At 38.9% G+C, this 25,981-nt stretch overlaps 1 protein-coding gene across 1 annotated transcript in view; it reads left to right on the forward strand.

Moving 5' to 3' along the window:
• LOC122808551 (membrane transport protein XK-like) overlaps positions 1-25,981 on the forward strand; it is a 589,568-nt gene that overhangs the window by 51,636 nt on the left and 511,951 nt on the right. The window contains exon 2 of the mRNA XM_044079505.1: positions 10,846-11,105. Coding sequence (XP_043935440.1) covers positions 10,846-11,105 — 260 coding nt within the window. The remainder of the gene's footprint in view (positions 1-10,845; positions 11,106-25,981) is intronic.

Here is a 25,981-nt window from a genome sequence, read left to right on the forward strand (position 1 = left end):
CAGAAAAAGTGCTATGGCATACAGTGTGATTAAGTCCCTTGGTTTTAACTGGGGTGTGTCATTGGAGGCTAAAGCACTACATCTATGATTATTGATTGGTACTGATGTTGAATCCAAATCCTGTGTGTACTGTAGAACAACTTGAAGCTCTGAGCCTGTACAGCAAAGTATGGTGTATGTCCACATTGCTTGCATCCACTGTTTTGTGTGGTCCCTGTATTCATCACAGATGACATTCCCCAAGATTAATGGCCATGGATTTGCCATTAACAAGTTGTGTGGTATAATAGTAATACATTTGCTGGACCTTACACTCATTGTGATGGATGACATATTTCTTTACACATCAGCTTGATGTATATCTGCTGTGGCTAGGTGGTGCACTGTGTTGCATACACATATACCAGGTACTCTTGTATAGTCTTATATAGTGATTTTATTTTGTTGCTGTGCAGAACATGGTTCATTAGATAGAGTGAGCCAGGCACTTTCAAGAAGTTGTGGGGTGAGCAGTGATAAGTGGCAGTTAAAGTGTTTCACTCTCGGTTAGCTAATAGGTTGCTATATATGGCAGTTCAGTGATATCTGTACTGTATAATGTTAAATGTGCCATATGACTTGCTCAGACATATATTTTCTTTATGTCTTCCAGGGATCATGGCACATCACAGAAATCCCAGCTATAGTAGTGCTGAAGATGAGATCATTACTAGCTGTATGATTCAGCACTACAGTCTAATGTTCTCACGAACCAGCCAGAACCAGCAGGAGCATACTGCAATGTGGCAAGATGTTGTCTGGAGGGTCAATGAGGTAGGCCTGCATAACCAGACATATGAGCAGGTACACCACCACGGCAGTGATCTACTCAGACATGTCCGTCAGTGTGCTTCTGATGTGTGGAGACAACAGCTTGCAACAGGAGGTGGTGTTAATATCCATCCCCCCCTCACCAGAGTGGAGGAGCTGCTCCTGTGCCTTGTGGCACCTGCCCAACAACAACAGCAGCAGACATACACCATGATGGAGGTTGGAGCCACCCAGCAACCACACATGGAGCATGCAGGTAACATGGCATATCTGTAGACTACTGTTATCTGTATTGGTAGATCATGCATATGTGATATGTGGAGTGTGTAGTTAGAAGATGTGGAGCCTCTTCTTCTGCAATACTGATCATTTGGAACATAATCTGTAGGCCTGTGAATGTAAACTGTTGTTCTACTGTAAGATTGCAAACACACTGTAGCAATGCCACAGTTGTGGCCACTGACAAACTGTCTCATCTCTATGTAGGTCCCTCTGGGGTGACATCAAGGCAGCGGACAGATGCTGGTGAGTGTGTTCTAGATTTATTATTGTAAATAAAAAGTGCATGTCATAGTTAAGGTGTAGGCCATGTACACGTGTAACACACCTACCCATAATGCATGCTGTGCATGTTTGATGTAAGACCACATACATCCCACTAATGTGATTAGCTGCCTCAAGCACATGCCATACCCAGATCATCTCAAACAAATGTGGCTACACTGTAGTGACCATTGGATAGGCAAAGTTGATACTCAACATGCACATAACATATACAACTATGTCATACACAGAGCATTTTAACATGCTACACATAAAGGATTCACAAACCCTCTGTAAAGACACACTCCAGTATCCAAAATCTCATCCACACATTACACATAATATACTTGAGGGGTAGAGGTCTATCATGGGACATTTAAACACTCTGCAACACACTACACATTCATGTCAGGGAATGCTCTTTATTGGCCTCCTTAAAAACCCATGTAACAACTGGTTGTAAAATGGTGAATGTAGACAAGGTAGTACAGTTCTGGTACAGCATGATTAGTGCTGGTTTGGGAAACATTTGTAGCCTTGAGTGACCACATGATGCTTCATGATGATGGCCTATGGTACTATACCCCATCCAGTTATTGCAACCACAGTACTACACATAGCTTTCATTGCTATACACTTCAATGTTGTGTGTGTGCAAACATATGCACCTCTAAGCAATATGCATACCAATCACCATTTGCACAACTGACACATATATGTCTTTTGATGCTATTGAGTGGCTAGGTCATATGACACACATTGGGTATGTATGATATTTAAATATGCAGTTGTGTTTTAGCATACCATGTCATGGATGATACTGGCATGTCCACAATATGATCTACACTCACCATAACTACTGTACATTGGGTATGTGGACGAATGGTATTCCATCAATTATACATGCACCACTGATAATGTTGTGTGAATACTCATCATGCATGTGCTAAAACTGTGGCCACAATTATTTGCTAAAGACACAGAGGCTGTAATCAGCACTGGATACCTATCTGACATACAGATACACATCCAGCCATGGTATGTAGACCTGTGAGTTATGGTGCACAGTACATTACAGAGTTTTGAATACTTGCACAGCAATGTTGTGTCCATGAATGCACTGCGTTCCAGCGGGAGGCCAATCACCTAATAATAAAACACATGTATCAAAGCCATGTATAGTGTTAATAACAAGGACTGTCTACACTTGCACTGCATGCTGTTGAGCAATACATGTCCTGCATGCTGACATGTGTGATATGACTGTTCTGCTTGTGATACTGTACCCACCATCACCTGCTATTGTGTATGTTCTGAGATTGCTGGTGTTTTTTTTTTTGTGTGTGTGTGTGTGTGTGTGTGTGTGTGTGTGTGTGTGTGTGTGTGTGTGTGTGCTTTAGGGAGGAATTTATTTGTGTGTGTGCGTGTGTGCATGTGTGCATGTCTGCATGTGTGCATGTGCATGTGCATGTGCACATGTGCACATGTGTACATGTGTGCATGTGTGCATGTGGTCTGACATCATGTTCAGGTCTTAAAGTGTGTTTCCTGTTTTCTTCTCACAGGTGCTGTGGTGGGGCTGGTTCAGTACAGCAGGGAACCTGATGTCACTGAGACAGACAGTGATCATGAGGATAGGTGTGTTGAAGCACAGGCAGGTTTGTCAGGGTCTGTTGTTGGGCCACCAATTGACAGTACACAAGTCTCCACCCCATCCATGCACACAGTCATACTGCCTGTACATCCATCATCACCATTGCCCTTAGCTGAGTGACAGTGTACTGTTGGCACTGGCCAGGACAGTGTGGTATCTATGGCACATGTATCAGGACACAGCAGCCACAGCCAGATGTCTGGAATGTTACCACAGGAGGCACACATACACACAGTTGTCAAGTGCAGGATTCAAATCCCTACCTAACTACATTATGATATTAGGGCAGTATACATTTACACGACATGCTATATACATTACTGGGATTTCATTTTTCCACAGGTATATTTGTAGGATGGTGACATCATTGGACTTGACAAAGATGAGTATACCACCTTTAAGGTGTTTGAGTAGTCTCCAAAAAGGTTGCTCCTCCCCAGGGAGTTGGCAAGTGCGGTGTTCTTAATCCAAACTAAGTACGTCTTTACACTTCAGCAAGCAATATGGAGTTACAGGGTGCAATACAGACATTACTTGCTGACAATTTGCACAAAGGTTTTTTTCACATTTGCTAACCTCAGCAGGCTTATCATACTAGGTGTATTGTGAGTGTATTGCATGCATAGGCCATGACCATATCATATATGAGTTGATGCACCACATACTGGCACACACAGGGTCAAACCTTGAGTAGCATCTTATCTTCACCTACATGATACTGCAATATAACAGAAAGATGATAAACTTCAACAATTGGCTGAGCTTCTGATGTCATTCAAAGGGGATCCAGTCTCTGTTTGCCTGTGATGACATGATAGACAAGCCTTGTTGCTTCACTACAGATGGTTTGCACCTGTCGGCCCTATACTTCTGAATACTGGCCAAGGCTCGTGCTGTCCCCATATTACCTTTTTTAGGCAAGGCTCAAAGGTTCATAGGTTCATAGGTAGGTACTAGTCTATCAAATCGGTATGCATCAGAACTGACCTAATGGTTGCAGTGAAACAGATTGTTGAGAAGAAATTACAGATGAGGAAAGAATGCAACTGGGCATTCCTAGACATGGAGAAAGCAAGGCCAGCCAAAAAGGTACCCTGGCCTTTGCCACCCAAGAAATTTATTTTCCTGTGCCACTGTCGTGCAGAGACACAGAAGTGATCCCCAGGGTGAATTTCCTATTTCCCATCCAATAATCAAGATTTTCCTTGAAGAGTGCTAATGAGGAGCTTTGTTTGATATAGATAGGTAGTTTACTCTGGAGTATGTGAAGTCTTTGGGACAGGAATCTATCCCTCCGGCATGTTCTGTTTATTGTGGTGACAAGGTTTAGGTCCCTAAAGCGTGTAGGTTCATAGGTTCATAGGTAGGTACTAGGCTATCTGCCCAAGGGCATTTATAAGCCTAGCCAGAATGTGTTGGCTTTCGCCTCCCTTTTAAATTAGTTTCCTGGGCCTCTGTCTAGCAGGGCCAATGAAGTGATCCCAGGGGTAAATTTACAATTTCCCATCCACTCATCAAGATTCCTCTTGAAGAGAGTCTGCAAGGGGCTCTGCCTAACATCAACTGGGATTTTATTTCAGAGTGAGGAAAGTCTCTGGGACAGGAATCTATCCCTCCAGTACGTCCTGTTTATTGCTTTGCTGAGATTTAATTCACTGGAGCGTGTGGCTCTAAGAGATTTGTTTCTCTTGAGGTGGAGCATGTCCATTAATTCCAGGTTGGACATGGCCTTATACGTCAGGCATAGATCACACCTGTGCAGGCAGTAAGCAACTAAGTAGAGCTGGAGTTTCTTTAGTCGAGCTGCATAGGGCATCTCTTTGAGGCCCATGATCCTCTGGGTGAAGTATGTCTGTGCTCTTATCAGCTGTTGCATGTGCCAATTAAGGTACATACCAAATGGGGCATTGTACTCTATTATGGGCCTAATGAATGATGAGTAGAGGGGCACAATGACCTCTCTTGATCTAGAGGTGAACCCTTTTGTGATTAGGTGGGCTACATAGAAGGAATAACTAACCACTTTGCCAATGTGATTATCAAATGAGAGGTTACTATCTACCTGGGTCCCCAGGTCCCTAATTACATTTTCCGTACCTAGTGGATTACCACCTATGTGGTAATTTGTGGGCAGTTTGTTTATTCCAAAGGGGATGACTATGCATTTTTTGCCATTCAGCTTGAGGCCATGGTTTTGACACCAGGTATCTGTCTGTGTAAGACCTTTCTGGAGGATGTCTGTGTCAGCCAGAGAGAGTTGATTATGGCCCCCAGTTTACAGTCATCTGGGAGCTTGGTCAGCCATTGTCCTCCCATGCTTGCCTGTACCTCAGAGACGTATATACTGAACAGGAGGGGTCCCAGGACCGAGACCTGTGGGATGCCACTTGTGACTGGTTTAGAGTCGGGCATGGCACCTGCAACTCTAACCATGTGTGTTCTACCCATCAGCCAGTTGGCCACCCATCTCATGACATAGGGGTTAATGTTCAAGCTGGTAAGCTTGTCTATGATGCCAGAGTGGGGAATGGTGTCAAAGGCCTTAGTGACATCCAGGTAGGCTGTGTGGACTACCTTCCCTTCATCTATGGCCTTGGTAACTGTTTCAAAGAAGTTAACCAGGTTTAGGAGGCAGGATCTGCCTTTAACAAAGCCAAATTGGGTAGGGTCCAGTATCTGGAGGTTCCCAATGTCTCTGTTTATGAGTTCCATGATAATTTGCTCCATCCCCACTGACCAGTTTACTAATGTAGCCCATCACCAGTTTGAACACAGTGGTCTCTAAGATGAACACTGATGTACACCCTGGGAACCCATCTGCGAGTTCAAGCACTGTTTGTACTTGTGTCATTGGGTCCTACTACATACTTTTCACTAATTCTAACAATGTTTCTGGGACTTTGAAACACTGCAGACTGCCCAAATCAGCTTTCTTCAAACCTTGTCATATGCTTTCTCCATGTCTAGGAATGCCCAGTTGCATTCTTTCCTCATCTGTAATTTCTTCTCAACAATCTGTTTCACTGCAACCATTAGGTCAGTTCTTTTTTTTTCAAAACAGGTTTATTGTTTTAACATTTAAGAGAAATATCATAACAATTTTATACAAGTAATTAAAAATAGGTATTATTATAATATTCAGCAAAACAACTAAAGTATTTACAAAGACATCCACTACAATCAGATCAATTAATTAAACTAAAATACCATGCTATTGAAATTAAAATTTTTTTAACAAATTTTGTAAATTATCCCATACAATAAAATAAGATGTTTTTCTATTTGTTCTAGTCCTAATTGTGTTTATTTCCATATGGCATACTATATTCATAACATTTTTAAATTCATTGAATGAAGGAGGTGTATCTGAAATCCAATTTCTAGTTATTATTTTCCTAGCCACTGCTAGAATAGACCCATTAGGTCAGTTCTGATGCATACCGATTTGAATTATAACTGCTCATCTGCTTTCTTACTTTCTACTGTTCTGAGTATTTGTTTATCAAATCACCTTCTTCAGCACTTTCTTGCTGTGTGATTTGGTCACATTTATTTATTTGTTTATTTATTTATTGCTTTTGTTTGTCAGGAAAGCCTGACTGGGCACTGGTCTCATTTTCAGTGGAGGCTTGGGGATAAATTCTCTAGTTGCTAGAAGGCAGTTTTACCAGTTATATAATAAATGTACATACATACATATATAGACTAGTAATGATATGACAGTTAATCAAAAATAATAAATGTACATTCATAGAATAGTAAGTGTGCATACACAGAATAGTAAATGAACATACACAGAATTGTAATGACATAACAGTTAATAAAAACATAGTAGTTAAAACAAAAATACAATAAAATATTAGATGATATCAAGCTTATAAGAGTCTAGTTATTTTCAAATGGAATCAGCTGTAAATCATATTGAGTACAAGACAGTGAAGTAATTTTAGGATGAACATGGTTACAAATTATGAAGGAGTATTTTGGAGGTCCGAGTGAAGAGGAACTATTATTTCCAACTTTTTAAAAGGACATTGACCAACGTCCTTTTAAAAATTATGGTCTGCCCAATTTATGATCATTTGTAATGCATATCTTACTCTAGCTGAAAAAGCTTCACTTTCTAACTCAGTTATCCAGTTGTGACAAATTTAACCTAGACAATGCTGATATCTTACATATTTTTTGAGCTGCAGTTATACTAAACAGTTAGGAACATGTTACAACAACAATTTAAAATAATTGGATTTTGAGAAAATATTATCCGTTGGAAATTTGCCATTTTACATAGTTCATCAATTAATTAAAAGCAAATGACTTAAGAATTCTAATAATTATCTTTATGTTTGTTAAAATGCATATTAAAAATGGCTAGATTTAAAAATCAATACATTAAGAAGGTTTTATAAAGACAGTACAAAAATATTTAAAATCTTAACATGTTAGTATTACAATCCAACAAGAATAAGGTACATTTTAATGAATGTATGGGAACAATACTCAGAATACTTTTTCATAGGTTCATAGGTTCATTGGCAACATAGTAAGCTAGCTGCAGGTCATTTTAAGACTAGCCAATTTCCTTTTTCGTGCTCAAAATAACCTATCCCATTTGGTTATAGATTGGCTTTGCCCATCCCATGGTCAATAATTATATTAATATGTGTGGACACACTCATGGGACAAAGCATTTAAGAGCTGCCTTTGTCCATTTGTAATACAGGGCGAAGTGCTGGGGAAAATGTTGTTTCCCATCCATAGATCTGTTGTGCTTGAATATGGTCAGGGATGAACTTTGTTTTATGCGGATGGGGAATCTTTTCCACAACAGTGGTATCCTCTGCAAAATATTCCTGCATCTCCAAACCATTCTATTGATGTTGCAGAAGACATTTAGATCCCTAGGCCCAGTATTTCTGATGCCATTTCACTTGTTGATGTGCAATAAATCCATTGGTAATGGGTCAAAGGATGCCTTGTATGCCAGACACAGGTCACTTCTTAGCAGACCATAGGATACCAAGTATAGTGACAGGGCTTTGAGTAGGTCCATGTAGGACATGTTGTTTAGTCTTGTATCCTTTTAGTAAGGTATCTCTGTGAGCATTCCAGTTGTTGCATTTTTCTGGACAGATACATGCCAAAGGGGGCATTATATTCAATGACTGGCCTAATGAGGGCTTTGCAAAGTGAGGAGGGGGGCAATGACATCCCTACATCTAGATACAGTTCCTTTGTTTATAAGCTGTGCATTATAGAAACACTTTCTTATAACAATAGATGCATGTTGATTAAACATTAGGTCACTGTCCACATAAGTTCCCAAATTCTGAACACCTGGAGCATTTTGTCAATATGGTAATTCATTGCAGTAGCTGACTTCTCAAAGGATACAATAATGCAGTTATTTGCATTTAGTTTCAGTCCATGATTTTGGTACAAATTAGTTATTTGGGACAAACCTTCCTGCAGGGTGGTGAAGTCATTTGGGGATTCAGTGACTGTTCCTTGCTTGCAGTCATCTGCAAACTTAGTTGGTCAGAGTCTTTTCGTATTGGCTTTTATTTCAGAAAATTAGATGCCAAACAGGAGAGATCCCAGCACAGAACCTTGGGGGACTCCACTAGTGACTGGTCTCTTTGTGGAGGTAACTTTCCCTATTTTGATTATCTGCATCCTATCCATGAGCCAGTTGGCAATCTAGCAGGTGACATTGGGGTTTATTCCAAGTTTATTTAGTTTTTATGCTATGCCTGAGTGGGGAACTGTGTCAAAAGCTTTGGTCAGGTTGAGGCATGCAGTGTGTACTGTTTTGCCTTCATCCACTGCTTCAGTGACCTTGTCAAAGAAATCTACCAGGTTAAGTAAGCATGACCTGCCATTGAGATGGGTCCTTGGTTTAGAGGTTCCCTATGTCCTGATTTATTAATTTCATGCTAAATCTTTCCATGGCTTTAGATATGAAGCTGGACAGATTTATGGGTTTGTAATTGTCCATGTCTATGAAAGATCTATGGAAGGTCTTCCCTTATGCAGATGAATGACTGTAGCTATTTTTCATTCACTTGGTACAAATCTTGTATGGAAATTGTATGGAGATTGAAAGTGAGCTGTGTTGTTAGGGGTAGGGCTAGATCGTGCTTCTTGCTGTTTATGATGCATCCAGGGATATTGTCAGGATCCTTTGATGCAATATTTTTAGGTTTTTATAGCACTTTTAGGACTTGGTCTTGGGTGCCAGCTGGAGGTGAGCTACTTTCAGGTGCACTTGAGGGATACGATGGAGTCAAAAAGGTGTAAAGTAAGAATAAATTTTTCAGCCAGTAGGTTCAGTATATCTTCAGCCTACATGTAGGTAACATCGTTCACAATCAGCTCAATGCATTGCTGCACTGTGCTTTTCAGGGTAGTTATTTTGGGTCTATATTAGAACATCAAAAGTTTAATGGTTCGAATCATTAAAGGTCGATCTTTAATGATAGAGCCATTCAAATTTCGAATGTTCAGAAAAAAAAAAAAAAAAAAAAGAAAGAAAATCTAAAGGGTGTAGGCAGGGGGGCAAGCCCCCCTGCACCCCGCACACCCCCGCTACTTAAATATACCAACTCCGAGACCGCACTAGATTGAAGTAAATGGAACTCTCCCCTTACGAAGATTTCCATTTATCCATTTGATGTTCTGCACTTTTGCTATTCTTGTGCCGACAATGTTGGATTCTACATTGTCAGCTTTCGAGAATATAATAGGTAACCAGTTATTTTAGCCTCAAACTTGACTTTTGTGGATTTTATTAAGCTCCTGAGTTCTTTTTTTATCTTAGTGACAAGGGCTGTAACATTCTAGGAATTACTCTTCTTACTTTTAGTCAAAATTCTATTAATTTTATTATAAAGCTTGTTTTTGTTATGGTTCCACCATAGTATTGAGTTTAATTCTGAGTGACTCTAGTTCCTATATAGGAGTTGTATTGTTTGTCATAGGTGGACTGTGGTGGTGGTGCTGCGGTAGCGTTGTCGCCTCACAGTAAGACGTCTGGTTCGATTCTCAGCTAAGAGCGTCTTATGTGTGGAGACATGTATGAAAGGGCATACCTTCATTGAAAGTTGTGCGTCAGGGCTGGCAACTTGGCACGTAAAAATCTATTGCCAATCATTAATGGACTGGAGTTCCACTGTGGCGACCCCTAACCGGGAAAAGCCGAAAGACACAACATTGTTTGTCATAGGTGGAGTTCTACAGCTTGCTAATATATAGTACTGGACCTTTCTGGTGGTTATTTGGACATGGATATTGGTTATTTTTATTTGCTCTGATTTTTGCAAAGAGCTTTACTTTAGGATGCTGTTTCGAAAAAATTCTGTATTTTCATTTTTTTTCACATAATAGATTATAGAATTAACAAATGATTATTTAAGGAATATTTCTTTTTTTCTGAGTCAACTTATGCTATAGATTTCTTATAAATAGTGAAAACAATGTTTCTTTGTTTTATGTATCTGCTCTAAACTGTTATATTTTTTGCATTCTTTGATTTATCTCATTTGTCATATTGCTATAAATCTATATAAGGATCTCAATGAAAAGTGTTTAAAAAATCATTTTGTCAATGATAGTTACACTTGTTTGGAGCTTTTAAATACTTATCAGTCAGTAATTAAAAAGGTCTCTTTTCAGTGATGAACTAGGAGTCATATGGTATGCATCTAGGAGTTGTACAAGTCAAAACCCAGGGCTGTGTGACATGGCTTATTCATCATCGGCTAACTTACTTTAATCAGTGTGCCATGTTAGTGGCTGGCTCATGATTTGTAATTTATTCTTTCTTTTCATCATCTCAGATTTATGGAAGCCATGATCACATACTACCATGCTGGAAGGGTACAGGAGCCTTATTTCAATATAATCTGCAAAAAACATCTGATGGTATTTTGTGAAAAAGAGATTGAAGAGGAAGTCAGCCGTTCATTCCTACTACTGGATACTCACTGCAATGCCTTTAAACGTGTTGCTGTTATCCAGGCTTTTCTGGGCTCTGTCCCTCAGCTGACATTGCAGCTGTATGCCAGTCTAGAGGAGGGATACATTCCAATAGAGAGAGGTAAGTTGCTTCACGTCTGGTTTTATAAACAGAGAGACTTACGCATGCACAAACACAGATTTATGCACAACAGCAAAATATTTCTAGATTCTGAAAGCAACATGTTTTGCTTTCTTTAGCATAAATAAACATTTTGGCTGAAGACTTGTAAACCACCTCAACAACACGTGCGAACGAGCTCGCGTGCCGTGCGTGCACACACACAGACACACACACACACACACGCACACACGCACACACGCACACACACACACACACACACACACACACACACACACACACACACACACACACACACACACACACATACACACACTCACACAGCACGTTGTTTAGCTGGAGGCACTTTTTGGTAGACTGTTAGCGACTAACCACAAACATCAAACTGCCTTTGTAGTGACTATGTCTGCTGCAATGAAGACTTTTGTAGTCTGGTACAATGATAAATGTGAAAGCATGAATAGGACCTATCTTTCAAGAGAAATATTGTGGGTTAGAGGAAAGGTTAGGTAACGTAGTTTCTCACTTGCAGATGCATTTTCAGTTGCTGTTTTTTTTTTTTTTTTGTAGTAGAATGTTGCAGATAGGAAGTTGGAGTGCATTTTCATGTTCATGGTGATTGCTGTTTGTCTGCAGTTATATAGCCATGGGCATGAGTGTGTGTGCATATGTGTGTGTGTGTGTGTGTGTGTGTGTGTGTGTGTGTGTGTGTGTGTGTGTGTGTGTGTGTGTGTGTGTGTGTGTACATGTGTGTGCTTAGGGGGAAGTCCCCACATGAGGTTGCTGATGGGTTTGCCTCACTGTAAAAATATTTATTTTTGTTTAGTCTCATTTTTCAATATTCATTATGAGGTCTATTCATTAAATTTATTTTGTTTTGATTTTGTAGGATGTGGCATTCTTGTTGTCATTGCTACATTGTGGGTCATTTTGCCCATATCCTCCTCTGCTTGTCTTCTCTCTTCTGCAAGGAATTGCTGCCACAGGTAGGTCTCCTCATCCTCTTCCGTCATGATTGAGAAGCCCATTGTCAGCTGCTCAACGTTATTTCTCTGGTGGAGACTTCCGCACCTAGGCTTACTGGTCAGATCCAAATCAGGAGTGTTGTAGTCAGGGCCAAAGCTTCTGTTCTACTAATACCTGTTTCTGTCAGTATTAAAAAAAATTTACTCAAAGTCTTATTTTAGGTTTATAGGTAGTCATCATGTTGTGTTACTGAACACATTGATAAAATATAAACTAGAGGAGAAACCCATACAATAAGCTATATTTAATGATAAAAAATAATAAGGTGATATAAATGGGGTGGGACCACAAACGTGTACAGATATTCTTTGATATCTGCTCTGTGTTTTAATTTTCTTCTTTTAAACAAAACTTGTAGTAGAGCATTTTGGAGTTTGTACATAAACTTGTTTGTTGTTCCTCAGCTCATACCGTGCAGTTAGCAGGTTCCTAACACAATGTATTTACCACCTTTGAGGCAAACATCCCCTACATGTTCAACATGTAGTTGAATAGTCTTGTAGCCCAGGGGTTAGAGCACTGGTCTAGTCAACCAGAGGTCATAAGTTCAAAACTCATCAAAGCCTCTACTTGTCCATTTTACAAGTGAAACCTTTAACATAGCATGTTTAAAACAAAGCCATTGCATGGAGACAAGCTTAGAGCAGCTAGTTTGTACATTAAACAGCACTAATATCAAACTTTAACACAATCTAACCTAGTCTAGTGCCAAATCCCAGAGACCACCCAATGAGACCTCTGTAAAACCCAGTCCATGACCTACAGTAGACCACACAAATACAGGTCCAGACAACACAGATATGCAATTTCCAAATGTATCCACAGCCAGCTTGGTAGATATGGGTATCCTGAGAATAGAGAAATTGTCTCATGGGCACAGCCGCCCATTTATTCCTTAAAAAATGCAGTATCTGAGAGATGCTCATATGCAATTTCAATGGAGGCAAAAATCTTGCATAGGGACAAGGTTGTCATGAATAAATAGACTACACCCACCACAAATGATGTCCACCACACATAGATCAACATATGCTGAGGCACAAAAATGCAATCTTCCCAAACCTCCTAAGCCTATAAATGACAACACCTGTCCTCTACAATCTCTAAAGTGCTCACCAAAAGCAATACCAAACACCACACATATGCCTACACCCAGTGGAGCCCCAAGAGCAAAGCCCATAAGGCAAGCCAACACATTACCAAGGAATCTTGTCATGGGGACTTGATTGCCACATAGATGCCACACTCGCCAAACTGAACAAGGAGAAGACAATGGTTCATTGCCTATCTGGAACCAGGATCTGCCAAGTCACGCACACACTCAAGCCATTACACAACAGGTGCTGTTATGATTTTATCATACCCAATGTGAGCATTAATGACCTGAGAGCTACTTACCTAGACTATATGTAGAGAGACATTGTTGATCTCTCTGAGTATGTGTTTTAGGCATGTATATGCCTTGCATTGAGCATCATTCTACCTTCACTGAGGATGATGCCACAGTACGAAAAAAAAGATGATTGACTTAAATAATTGGCTTAGTTTCTGGTGTTTTTCCAGGTGGATTCAATATTTATCAGAATGGGAGAACATGGTTAACAGACTTTGCAAAGGATGGTCTGTGTCTGTCTCCCCTAGGTTTCTGAATATTGGCTAAAACTTTATCTACCTCCTTAGGGCCTTTTTTAGGCAATGTCAAATTGCCAAACCTAGCGACATAGCAAATAAACTCAAAGAAACCTAAAGGTGTTACTTCTGTTTGCTAGCAGCATAAACAAGAAACTCCACACCCTACAAGGTCTCTTCATTCTGGAGAATATGGACATCTATGCTGTTACTGAGACATGATTTAAGTCTGCACAAAGTACACCGACAGTGTAAGGCTTCATAGTCTTCCACACATTTAGACCATCTACTACACAGACAGGGATGAAATGTGAAGGAGTCTCAGTCTATATTAACACCAATCAAAACTCTATCTTGGTTAAACAGAATGATGCCCTGGAATTTATCCATGTGCAAATCACCATAGACAAAGTCCCATACCATATCCTAGCAAGCTATAGGTCACACTCTGTGTCTCTAGAATCCCATAGCTCAAACCTAGATCTACTGGAAACACTCAACATTAAACCAAATACCCTATTCATGGGAAACTTTAACTACCCCACTCTAGACTGGGAAACATATACTGCCTTATACTCACAGGCACAACAATTCCTGGACTGTATTAACAAAAAGCCTGGACCAGATAGTGTGCACACCAACCAGAGTTTCAAACATACTGGACCTGGTACTAACCAATGAGAGCAATAAACCCTCCTCAGTGTAATATCCTCACTCGTAAGGTTGGACCACAGAGATGTCTCTTTCAAAATACAGGTCAACTCAGTAATCCCAGCAAACCCTGTAATCGTTAGAAACTATTTCAAAGCAATCTGCGTCCTATTAATTGATAGTTTGCAAAAATTCAATGCCCCTCCCAATCCTGAGTTCACAGCAAACTATGTGGAATTGTTCACAGAGACCCTGTACAACCATGTTAATGGCCGAATAGAGGCTGCTGTCCCTACTAGAAGTAAGCCCAAAACAAACTCTAAGAAGAAACCACACTGGTGGAATTCTAAATTTAATAGGGTATATAACAAAAGGAAAAAAAGTCATGATAAAACCAGGAAGAGCAACCCCCATAAAAATAGGAATGCTCTAATTAAACTAAACAGGAAACTAAGAGGATGAATTAAATCCAACAAGGCAAATACAAGGTCAAGATAGCCTGACAGGTTAAAGACAACCACAAGACCTTCTATAGCTATGTCAGAAACCTCAAAGGCAGCACATATCAGTGTGCCAAACTGGTGGTAAATGGTGTCTACTTCACTGAGCGGAATGGCATGGTGAATTTGCTGGCTGACAAAATTCAGCTCAAACTTCACCCCCACTCCCCCTGCCTCCCTATGAAATACCAACTATCTTACCCACCTACACTATTGACAGGGAGCAGGTCCTGGCATCTCTTGCTAAAGCTGAACACATATTTAATGGGGCCAGACAATATACTGGGATGCCTCCAAAATAGCTTGAAACAAGAACAATATTATCTCAAAACAGGCTTTGTACCATTGGAATCGGGGACTCCCATGGTTATCTAACTACACGAGAGTGGACCATCAACTGACCCCAAAAACTAGAGACCTATTAGTCTGACTTGAAAGAAGCCATGGAACGATTTATCATGGAAATGATCAGCAAAGACAAAGGTAAGCTTTACACACTGGAACTAACCCAGTTTGACTTTGTCAAGGAAAGGTCATGCCTACTAAACTTGGTGGACTTCTTTGAGAAAGTCACCAAGGCAGTGGATGAGAGGGAAAAAAGTGCATGCCACCTAGCTTGTCTGGATATTAGTCTCTGATCCAAACAAAATTTCAGCAGCAGGCCCACTTCCTTGCAGGATTAGTGACCATCTACCAGCCTATATACTATGTAAAACCACCCCAACACCTTCCCAACACCAATATAAACAAACTAGAAACCTAATCAATTTTAATCCTAGAACTCTAAACGAAACTCTGACAAACATCAATTGGAATATACTAAAAATCCTGCCCCTTGATGAAGCTGTAGATTTCTTTAACTCCACATTCCTGAACACCTTAAACAAACTAGTCCTATTAAGACAAAAAAAGAGTAAAACGTACATATGCCATATGGCTCTTCAGAGCTACCAAGCAATCATGACTGCCAGGGACAAAATATGAAAAACAATGGCAAAAGTACAAGAAACCCACTGACCTCCTACAATTTAAACAAGTCTGTAATCAAGCAAAGTGCCTAGTCATTAATGACAGAAAAGACTATTATCTAAGCCACCAAAAAAAATTGCAAACAAAATCCAAAGAAATTGTAGAACTCTATCTCATCTCTAATTAACCCTGGCACCAAAAACAACTCCTGCCCATTCCCAGGGAAAAAAAAAAACAGTGAAATAGCCACCCTCTTCAACTCATATTTTGACACAATAGCTAAACTTACTACTACCTTTCTCCAAACTAAGTCTAACACTAACTTCCATCCGGTAACACTTCCTTAACAGAAAACTACAACCTCCTCCCTACCCACCCTTTCATTCTCCTCCATACCCATTGCTATTATAACAAAACAACTCCTTAAACTGAAACCTGGCTCCAGTGCCCCTGACAACTTACCTGCAGAATACCTCCAAATGTCAGCTAGATCCATTGCTTATCCCATCAGCAAACTTCTCAATAGATCCCTCCAAGAGTCCTATGTACCTACTATCTTCCCCTCCACAAAGGTGGTGATAATACAGATATCTCTAATTTTGACCCATTGCTAGTCTCTCCCCCTCTCTAAAATCCTGGAGAAATGTATCTATAATCAATTTCTAAATTATCCACTCCTAAACCTACTCCTCTTGCCAACATGGGTTTATGCCCAACTACTGCTCTTATTTCCTTATGGACACAGTCAATCAAGCTAGAAACACTGGTAAATTTGTATCCTCACTCTTTCTCAACCTCTCAAAAGCTTTTGATACAGTCTCCCACCATCTACTCCTCAGTAAACTTTCCAGTGTAGGTATCTGCCCCCATCCTTCTTAACTGTCCAGATTTTTGGCTCATATTTTTGGCCTGTTTCACATAAAATTTGTGGTTTTCTGGCAAATAACTAAGATGACCTGAGAACTGAATTCACTAAACAGTGGCATACATTTGAGTTTCAGACTTCATATCCTTCAGAAAATGTATGGAAAAAACAAGTCCTGTTACTCTAACAACTTTTTAAGTTTATAAGAATAATATTTAAAGTGTGCCCCTATTTTGGGGGCTTTGTCCCCCCACCCCCATTTTGTTGGGCTTTGTCCAGATTTATAATAAAGACGTTTCTGCTACTTGTACCCTGAAATAAAATAATGAAACTATTTAAATAAATAAATCTTCCTACTGCCGGCAGAGGGGAAGAGATTTATATTGGAAGTCTCTTCCTTTCTATTATGGCTGTTAATTTCACTTGATTCTGCAAGGGTCTCTCAGTGCAGTGGTTTAACACCTTTCCAGTAGTATGGTGGGAGGGGACTGACATTTTTTCTTGGACTACAAAAGAAAACCCTGAAAAGATGCCTGCAGTTTAGCTACTTTTCTGTCTGTAGCTGGATAACTTCTAAGTATAGTATAAAACAAACTCTGAGCTAAAAAATTGAGGATGATTAGAGACAGAAAAGAAGCCCGTTTTTTTACAGAGGGTATAAAAGAAGACAGTGACTCACACAAATCCCATTATATGTCAATGGCATGGGAATTCACAGTTACTTCCTTATGTCTGGCATGAGTCATACAAAGCAGACTTGAAATGTGTTACAGGAAAGAGAAAGGGTTGAAGAAGAACAAGATCACATTGATACATCAAGCCCCATTGGTACCCATGTTGTTGAAAACAGGCTAAAATTACAAATACAGCGTTTAGAGTGATTTTGATGTGTTAACATAGATCAGGAAACAAAGACAGAGTGAAAAAACAGACTTTTTTAATTTTAGAGTGGAGTTTTCCGTTAAGTGCCCCTATGTGTTTGTTAGCAGCTGTCAGCTTTTATAACATACCATCTTCTGTTCTCTTAGTATTCCTGAGTTGAACCTGAAAATTGTCCATTGTGATTAGTGTTCTATCCCTGTTAACAAATACATTCCTTGGTGTGCAGTGGTGAGATAGCTGCTTCCATTGATGGACAATTTGTGAGGCATATTGAGATGCTTTCTCCTGTATATGTCTTTTTCACACTACAGAGGAGCATTTTTGTTCTTTCCTTGCTTTGGTCCCCCTTAACTCCTTAGTCTTTACTGTTTGTCTTGCTGTTTGTCATATCTTTAAATGTATAATTGCTTCCATTTCCTTCCTGGTTTCTCATGCATCTCTTCTCTCTAGAGCAATTCTTTCTCTTTCTCTCCTACCCCTTTCTCATTTTGTATTTTAGCCAGTACTGTCCCCCCCCCATAGCTGCCTATTTTCTACTCCTTCAGTCAATGCATAATGCTGTCCGTTTCCAGCATGCCCTGTGTAATTTTGTTTAGGATCTTTACTCTTTGACTGGCACTTTTGCTTTGCACCTCTAACAAGACCTAAGTAAATAAAGCCTTTTGTTCAGTTGTGGTTGGTAGAAGATTAAGTTAGTTCTGTTACCTTATGTTGGTAGCAGATCACATTAGTTCTGTTACACTATGTTGGTAGGAGGATTAAGGTAGTTCTGTTACCTTATGTTGGTAGCAGATCACATTATTTCTATTACCCTATGTTAGTAGCAGATTATGTAGTCCTGTTACCTTATATTGGTAGCAAATTATGTTAGTTCTGTTACCTTATGCTGATACTTTTACTTCTTCAGAAATAACACCCACTTCACACTGTGTAAATCATCTCTTCCACTTGTCACAGAGGACATTCCATTTTTCTAAACCTGTTACTGTTAAAGAAGCAAAAAGCATCTGATTTATACCTCAGTAGAGTACCTCTTAACTCATTATATCAGAGTGATGCCTCCAGGTGCATCTGCAGTTAACTCCTACTGACTCCTCAAGGTGTCGAATAATGCTTGTTCATATTTACATCAATAATTCCAAAACAATGTTATGTACAAGGTTTTAAAAGATTTCATCTTAAAGCTTACACAATGGCAAACTCAACTGCATTAATATTTGACTTCTGTCTAGTGTGGGTAAATAGATATTAACTGTTGTTTTTATAATATTAATTTATATAGATATAATTGTCACATTTTTCTAAATATCTCAACAACCAAGTAACATAGACAGAACTCCTTAGCCTCATATGAAAGCACTCAGTCAAATGGATAAAATGCTGCTGACGGTTTGTGAGTAACTTGAGTGGTTGCTCAGATATTCTAAGTTGTTTACAAAATATTACAAATCTAATACTGTATTTACTGTGACTAATAAAATTCAAGTTTAAGACCTGGACCCTAAAGAATACTACCACTTTAAAAATAGTTTGCTGAAAAATTTGCCATTTATACTTCTTTAGTAACTCTATGGTTTCAGAGATATGAACATTTGTTTGAAATGTGAGGCAATAATTTGATACAGTCAAAAGGCTTCCATTGGAAGTTAGAATGCAAACTTCCTGAGCTCCCTTGGAGTGAATGAGTTAAATATATTAGGGGTAGTGCACCCTAATGCAAAGCCAGCCACACCCATTATCTCTCTGGTGTTTATCATAATAAAATTCTCTTATCTCCCATGAGCATACAGTGGTTGGGTGCTGGAAGTCTTAGGATCATCCATTTCAATGTGTGCAGTAGGGGGTGTTTAGGGGGAGCAGTTGTAGGCCTTCAAGGATCCCTATGAACCTAATATTATTAGTGAAACATATTTAACATGGCTGCAAAATGTTCAAGCAGGACATAACCCATAGTGAATGAGAAATGTAATTATTCTAACAAAGGGAATCTGAACTGTATCATGTCTTGGGGTTGGAGATTAACATGATTGTCAGGTATTTGCCTCCCAGACAAAAGGTATAGGATTTGATTCTCACCAAAGGAAATTGCTTAGGCTTAAAATGCCACCTCAGAGACAGTTAGTCTGGTGCTTCCCTGCGAACCTACAAACCTATGCATGTAAAACAGTGCCTGTATGTTATGAGACTGGGTGTCATAATAATTTATGATCATCTGTGTGGTAATAAGTATCTAAATGTTATAGATTTATATGTTGCAGCAAAGCAGCCTTTTAATTGGGGGGGCATGGTAAAAACACAAAAGCTGAAGCTATCCTTCAGGCGACTCTAATATGGACTAAATTCACTTCATTTGCACCTCTTCTCAGAATCCAGTTTAACTGCAGGGCATAAGTCAGCAATAAAACTATTCTGTTATGAACTGACAGGAAATCAGGGAGAAAAAGTTGACTATTATCTTCCTGCCCTTTTAACACATCTGAGGGTATTTTGACGCTCACCTTAAATGATTTCCTTGCCACATTTTCATATGTATTGAAGTGACAATGCTTTCAAGCTACAGATACAAAAGAAATAGCCCAAATAAAACAAAATTAGTACATTGTTAACTGATGTATTCTACAAATTAAGTTGACAGTCTTAGTTCGTCTTCTTTCATTAGAAGAATGAGTTCACTATTTTGCTGATACTCAAGTCAGTATTCTAGAGACCCTTGCACTTCTTCAATCTTTCACAGTAAAGCACGGATCTTTCCCTTGGATGTCAGCCATATTTAAATCTCTCACTACTTGCCTGGGCAAAATGTCCATAAAACAAATTAAAAAAGATAATGAAAAAGTACAACGGGTTTCTTTGAGATTAAAGTTAACAGGATACCAGCTCCCAATAAAATGTATCTAGAATTATAAAGAAGCTACTGTACCACACGAAACACCCAGTCAATGTTCATCATAGTGATCATTGCTGCAGTAGCCTTAGCTATATGGGTTATATCCTGCAAAGGATATAACAGCTGCCCAGCTTCTAAAACTTCAAGGCACCTTCCACTCATCCAAACTATCAAGCAGCTTGAGCTGAGCTGACAAAAAGACAAGTTTGAGCACAAAGCCCTTCAGAGCTTTACTGCCGTTGAAGAGTACACTCCTCTGAGGCTTTTGAGGATCACTGGTGGGCTTGTGCTTTCCTTAACTGGGCAGGTAAGTTCCCTTGAGTGAAAAAAACTTCCATTTTTTTAAGTTTGCTGGTGTTTTATTATATCCTCTTTAGGAAAATTATTTTAAAGCTAGGAGTGTTTTTTTAGCGGACTATCTTGAGACTGTAATGTTCTTTTAAACAGACTACTTGTTTTTTCCTGTCAGTTTAAAAGTATTGTAAAATAAATGAAAACATTTTTTTCTGTGGAGAAATTGTTTACTTTTCTTTTGTGGGGCTGGCATAGTGTTTTAAAGTACTTTTGCTGTGAATTTTTTGTCAAAAAAATTAACTTTTATGGACTGGTAGTGTTTACTGGCAAGTGCTGCTTGTCTTCCCTTGAAAGAGGTGGCATTTTTAGCTTGACCATGGACTAGACTACTGGTCCCACTGTCGGTCATTCTTGTAGCCACAGAAAAAATAAATAACAAAACAGCCTTTGCCACCATGGCAGGCTAACAATTTATCTCTACTTGCAGGTGGATGACTCTTGCTGTACCTCTGTCCACTGATCTTTTACCCTGGATCCCCCTGGTGTAGCCACTATGGACCTGGGTTTAGCCACATCCTCTGTGGCTGTTGGGATTATCTCAGTGGGCTGGGGAGAGCTACTCTTGTCAGCCCTGCAAGAGGGAACAGGGAAGGTTTCTCTGTTGTATCAGAATGTAGTGTCCATTCCTGGGAAAACAGCTGCTGCCATTAGTAACATGGTTGTTCCCATTTTTCCTGTCAAAAAGAAACAGAAAACCAAGCATGTATTTACTCCTCCTCAAATTTCTTAGGTTAGAAGTAGTTTACTGGATCTGGCTCAGGGTTTAATTCAAGCTTTTGATCCTTCTTGTAAAGTAGTTTCTGGTAAAAGATGGATACCATTTCTTTCCCTCAGATTTCTGATTTAGACTCAAGAGGAGAGCTCAGTTTTTGATTCTCTCTGTGGGGGTTGCCAGTGTTTCCAATGTCCCGCAGAAAATACTATGATTTATTACAGGATTTTCCAGAACTTACACCCATCCCTTTTGTTCTCTCTCCTGTAGAGGATATGTTTGTGTGTTACCACCTGCAATTTTCCTGTTAGTCAGCCAGCTGCTCTTAAAAAAGCAGATATTGTGTTTTCACTTCCACAGTCTTTTACATTTTTATATACTATTTCCAAACCTAATTCAGCAGCTATAGCTTTAGTTGCTTCCTCTGCTGCTAAGCACTTAGTTAATTCAAATCCTACTCTTTCTGATAAGGTTGAGAAAAATAATGGTACTTGCGTATTATCGCAACCACATTTCAAGTACATGTTCACAGTCCATTTTCATCCTGAACAGTACATTTTCTGGGGCAATTACATTCAAATGTAGTTTACAAAACATTTCAAAACAAATGTTAAAAGGACAGTGGTGAAAAGATATTTAGTTGAAAAGTTTCTTCAACAGATGTCCAGGGGACATTTCCATGGGGACCCACAGCCCGAAGGGTCATGCTTGTGTCCATTCATACATATGACAGAAAAGGAGAGGGGCAGAACTGACACAGTTTTATAAAACTCAGCCAATGTTGTAAGATAATGGAACATGAATTTCTGGAACACAAACACCTGCACATCCAAACAGGTCATCAGAACAATGTGCTTTGTTTGGCATTCATTGTCCGAAGAGCAATGATTATATGCAAATTCCTGAAGACATGGAATGTCTGTCAGACGGCCTGTACTTTAGTTGTCTTAAAAAAAAGCAAGCAATTTCTCACATTGGGGTGGCTTGGCTCCAGGATATAGGTGCAGTTAAAATAAAAGGATGAGTTCTAAAGGTGACAATAGTCACTTACAAAATGAACAGAACAACATATTTTGTTTTGGGATACATTCTGTAAATAGTAATAAGTAAATGCAAAATCACGGCCACTTTAAACATATGACAGACTCTGCCTCGTTCATTTTTGTGAAGAAAACAAGTAAATCCTCACATTTACATGTCAACTTGTTTTCAAAGACTTGGCGACCTATATATGACAAATTCCAGAAGGAGAAGGGCTTGGAAATGAGCCGCTTCTCCTGTTCAGAATGTAGTTGCGATAATACGTAAGTACCAATGATTGTTAGGTATGGAAATTTTGAATTATCAGGCTCATATGTTTGTTCTGAAAAATTGTAAAAGCATGAGGAATGTTTTATCTGTGTTTTCTTCTTGGGAGGAAAAATCTGTTTTAAATAACTCAGTTTCTTCTGTTGCACAGATCACTACTCCTTGTTTGCAGTGTGTGTGTGTGTGTGTGTGTGTGTGTGTGTGTGTGTGTGTGTGTGTATGTGTTTATGACTCTGCTGAGACTTTTTCCATGGCTATGGCATACGTCTTAACCTGGAGACGTCAAAAATCTGGACAAAGGCCCATGAAAAGTAAGTACAACTAGCCAAATATCTGGACACTAATTAACATAAAATGTGCATGCATAATAATATAACTCCTCCCACTCATATGGAATTGTGGGATATCAACATTCAGATGGTAATTGAGAATATGTTCTCCAATTTAAAATTAAATTTGAAAATATACACTCTATACAGATAAAACACAAGCGCAGATATGGCAAAGCAACCTGTGGGGTGAATGCAGTTAAGAACTACGAAATTAGACATAGAAGTAACAACATCAGAAGACATAATCACAGATGAGGATACTCAAAGTCATGCAACTAAAATTCATTTTAGATTATTCCAGATAAAATATTTATTAGCATAAGTGAGTTTTTTGCCTGGAATAATATGTATGTAAAGAGACCTAAAACACTAAAGCTGAAAAATGCATTTAAAATGGCAGCATTTCACAGCACGTCCATGCTCGAAGTTCTAGTCATCTGTCACATTTCATCCCATTAAGTTCTCATTGGGTTCATACCTCTCAACCTCTTCCAGCAAGAAATCTGGACAAAGCTATAAATAAGGGGGGGACAAAGGCCCATAAATAGGGATAATTTTTAAATATTCCTCTTACAAACTTAGAAAGTCTGTAACTCAAATGTCTTTCATTATTTTCTGGATTAAATCTTCAATGATTTGCCAATGATTTGTTAGAAAACCACTATTCTATAAAAATGGACAAAAAATATGATTTAAAAATCTGAAGATTCTGTGAAAATCTGTACAACTGAGGGGTATGACAGTTATTTAAAACTATATTTAATGACAGACAAGGCTAATGACCCTAAATTCCCTATTAACACATGTAATCCAACATTCCACTGTACAGCTGAGAGGTATAACAGTTATTTATAGCTATATTTAATGACAGACAAGGCTGATGACCCTAAATTCCCTATTAACACATGTAATCCAAAGTTCCACTATTTTCATCCAGCACCTGAGTTTAATGTTTGGGAGATGATGCCTTCTCAAAGAAAACCAAGCCATCAAATTTAGAGTGCAATACATAGCTCTCAACCTTCCATCTCTAAAATGAGGAACTCTAGCCCTCATAATGTGCAAAAATGGGCAAAATGTAAAACACATACGGCTTACTAACAATTCCAACTAGGAGTGGGAAGGTTATAGGATGGTTAAAACAGGTGGGTTTTAGTTAAAAAACAAAACAAAGATCTTTTAATGGATTAATATGATTAATTTTTCTTTTTCACGAATATCATTTAAAAAATTCCTAACACTGAATATGTGTGACAGAAATGTTCAATGTGGAACTTTGAGGAACATGAACTTTTTAAGACTCAAAATGAGCTACATTCCTCATTATGAGGTATACTTGAGAGGTTGCAATATAACAACAGTAGGACCGGCACAAGACTTTTGTAGCTACATCCTATGAGCACAGCATTTTAACGTCCTTATACACAACATACCTACTCCCATAAGCTTTAAACTGACAGGTAGCAACCTCCAAACAGCAATGTACCAAGTATACCTAACAAAAGGTAAATCTGGGAAATTCCAAAGTGAGCAATATGTGAGGCAAGACTGTTCACCAAGTACGAAACACTTAGTGTTTTCGGCAGTTTGTTCTAAGTGATTCAAGGACAGTGCCCTAATCGCTCACAAATACCTTTGTTAAAACAATAAGGCTCTGTCAAATGAGCTGTAGAAAGTTTAATTTAAACAGCTTTCACAATGACCTGTCACGTCAGTCCATGACTGTTTCATTTAAGTAGCTTTCACAATGACCTGTCACGTCAGTCCATGACTGTTTCATTTAAGTAGCTTTCACAATGACCTGTCACTTTTGTCTATGGTTGTGAACAATGTGCATCAATTCAGAAATGGGTACCTGTCCTCAAGGACATTCAGTCTCAGAATATGTTTAAATTTAAGTTCCTTCTCAGCAACTAGTCTTCAACTCTCTTGAACACACACAGCTGGTAAGGGTAGGGGAGGGAAGCTCTTAAAGGGAACGTGATTGCTCCCTTCCCTGATGAAGTTGTAATATTTTAATCCTACTTGTTCCTTATGAATCAAAACTACAATTTTAAGCCATGCACAGAAACATTGTACAAAGTCTACAGACAGGATATTCATAGTGTCCTGCAATTCTGTAATTGAAACATTAATATTTAAAAAAAAAACAGACTCTCTTTCTCGGGTCCCTGTCCTCTATGTATTTCACAAACAGTGCTCAGATGCAGACATAAAAATGAATTTAAGAGTCTTGCCTAATCCTTTGCTTTTTTTTTTGTAAAGAAAATAATTGGCGCATATGTACTTACTGGAAATACACCCGTATTTCACAACTGATCATCCTGATCTTTGTTGAGAAGGTTTGCAAACCAGAAAGAAGGGGTATTACAGGATTATCACTAATTCGCTAAAGATATAATATAAAAAAAGGACACAAAAATAAAACTGGAAGCAGTGGTTAAAGCTAACTGTACCTCCTCACAAGGAATGTTTTTCATTTTGAGATGAAGAAGTTCCATGTTCCATGCTTTTACACATTGAAAAGGTTTGCCACACATTAACTATTAAATATTTTTACAAATATCCATAGTTGTAAAAAATATTGACTCACTGGTGCTGTACTGGGCAGGGGTCAAGTAGTTTTTGTCTTCCCCACCAGAATACTTGTGGTTGCAGGGTCTGTTGCTGTCGATGTGATATGGTGGTGCGTGATGACATCAGCATAAGCATAAAAAAGGAAAAAAAAAAAGAATTAAACAAAAATCAGGATTTAAAGGGG

The sequence above is a fragment of the Protopterus annectens genome, chromosome 8.part0 (assembly GCF_019279795.1).
Source record: "Protopterus annectens isolate FY-2018-M chromosome 8.part0, PAN1.0, whole genome shotgun sequence".
Lineage (NCBI taxonomy): Eukaryota > Metazoa > Chordata > Ceratodontiformes > Protopteridae > Protopterus > Protopterus annectens.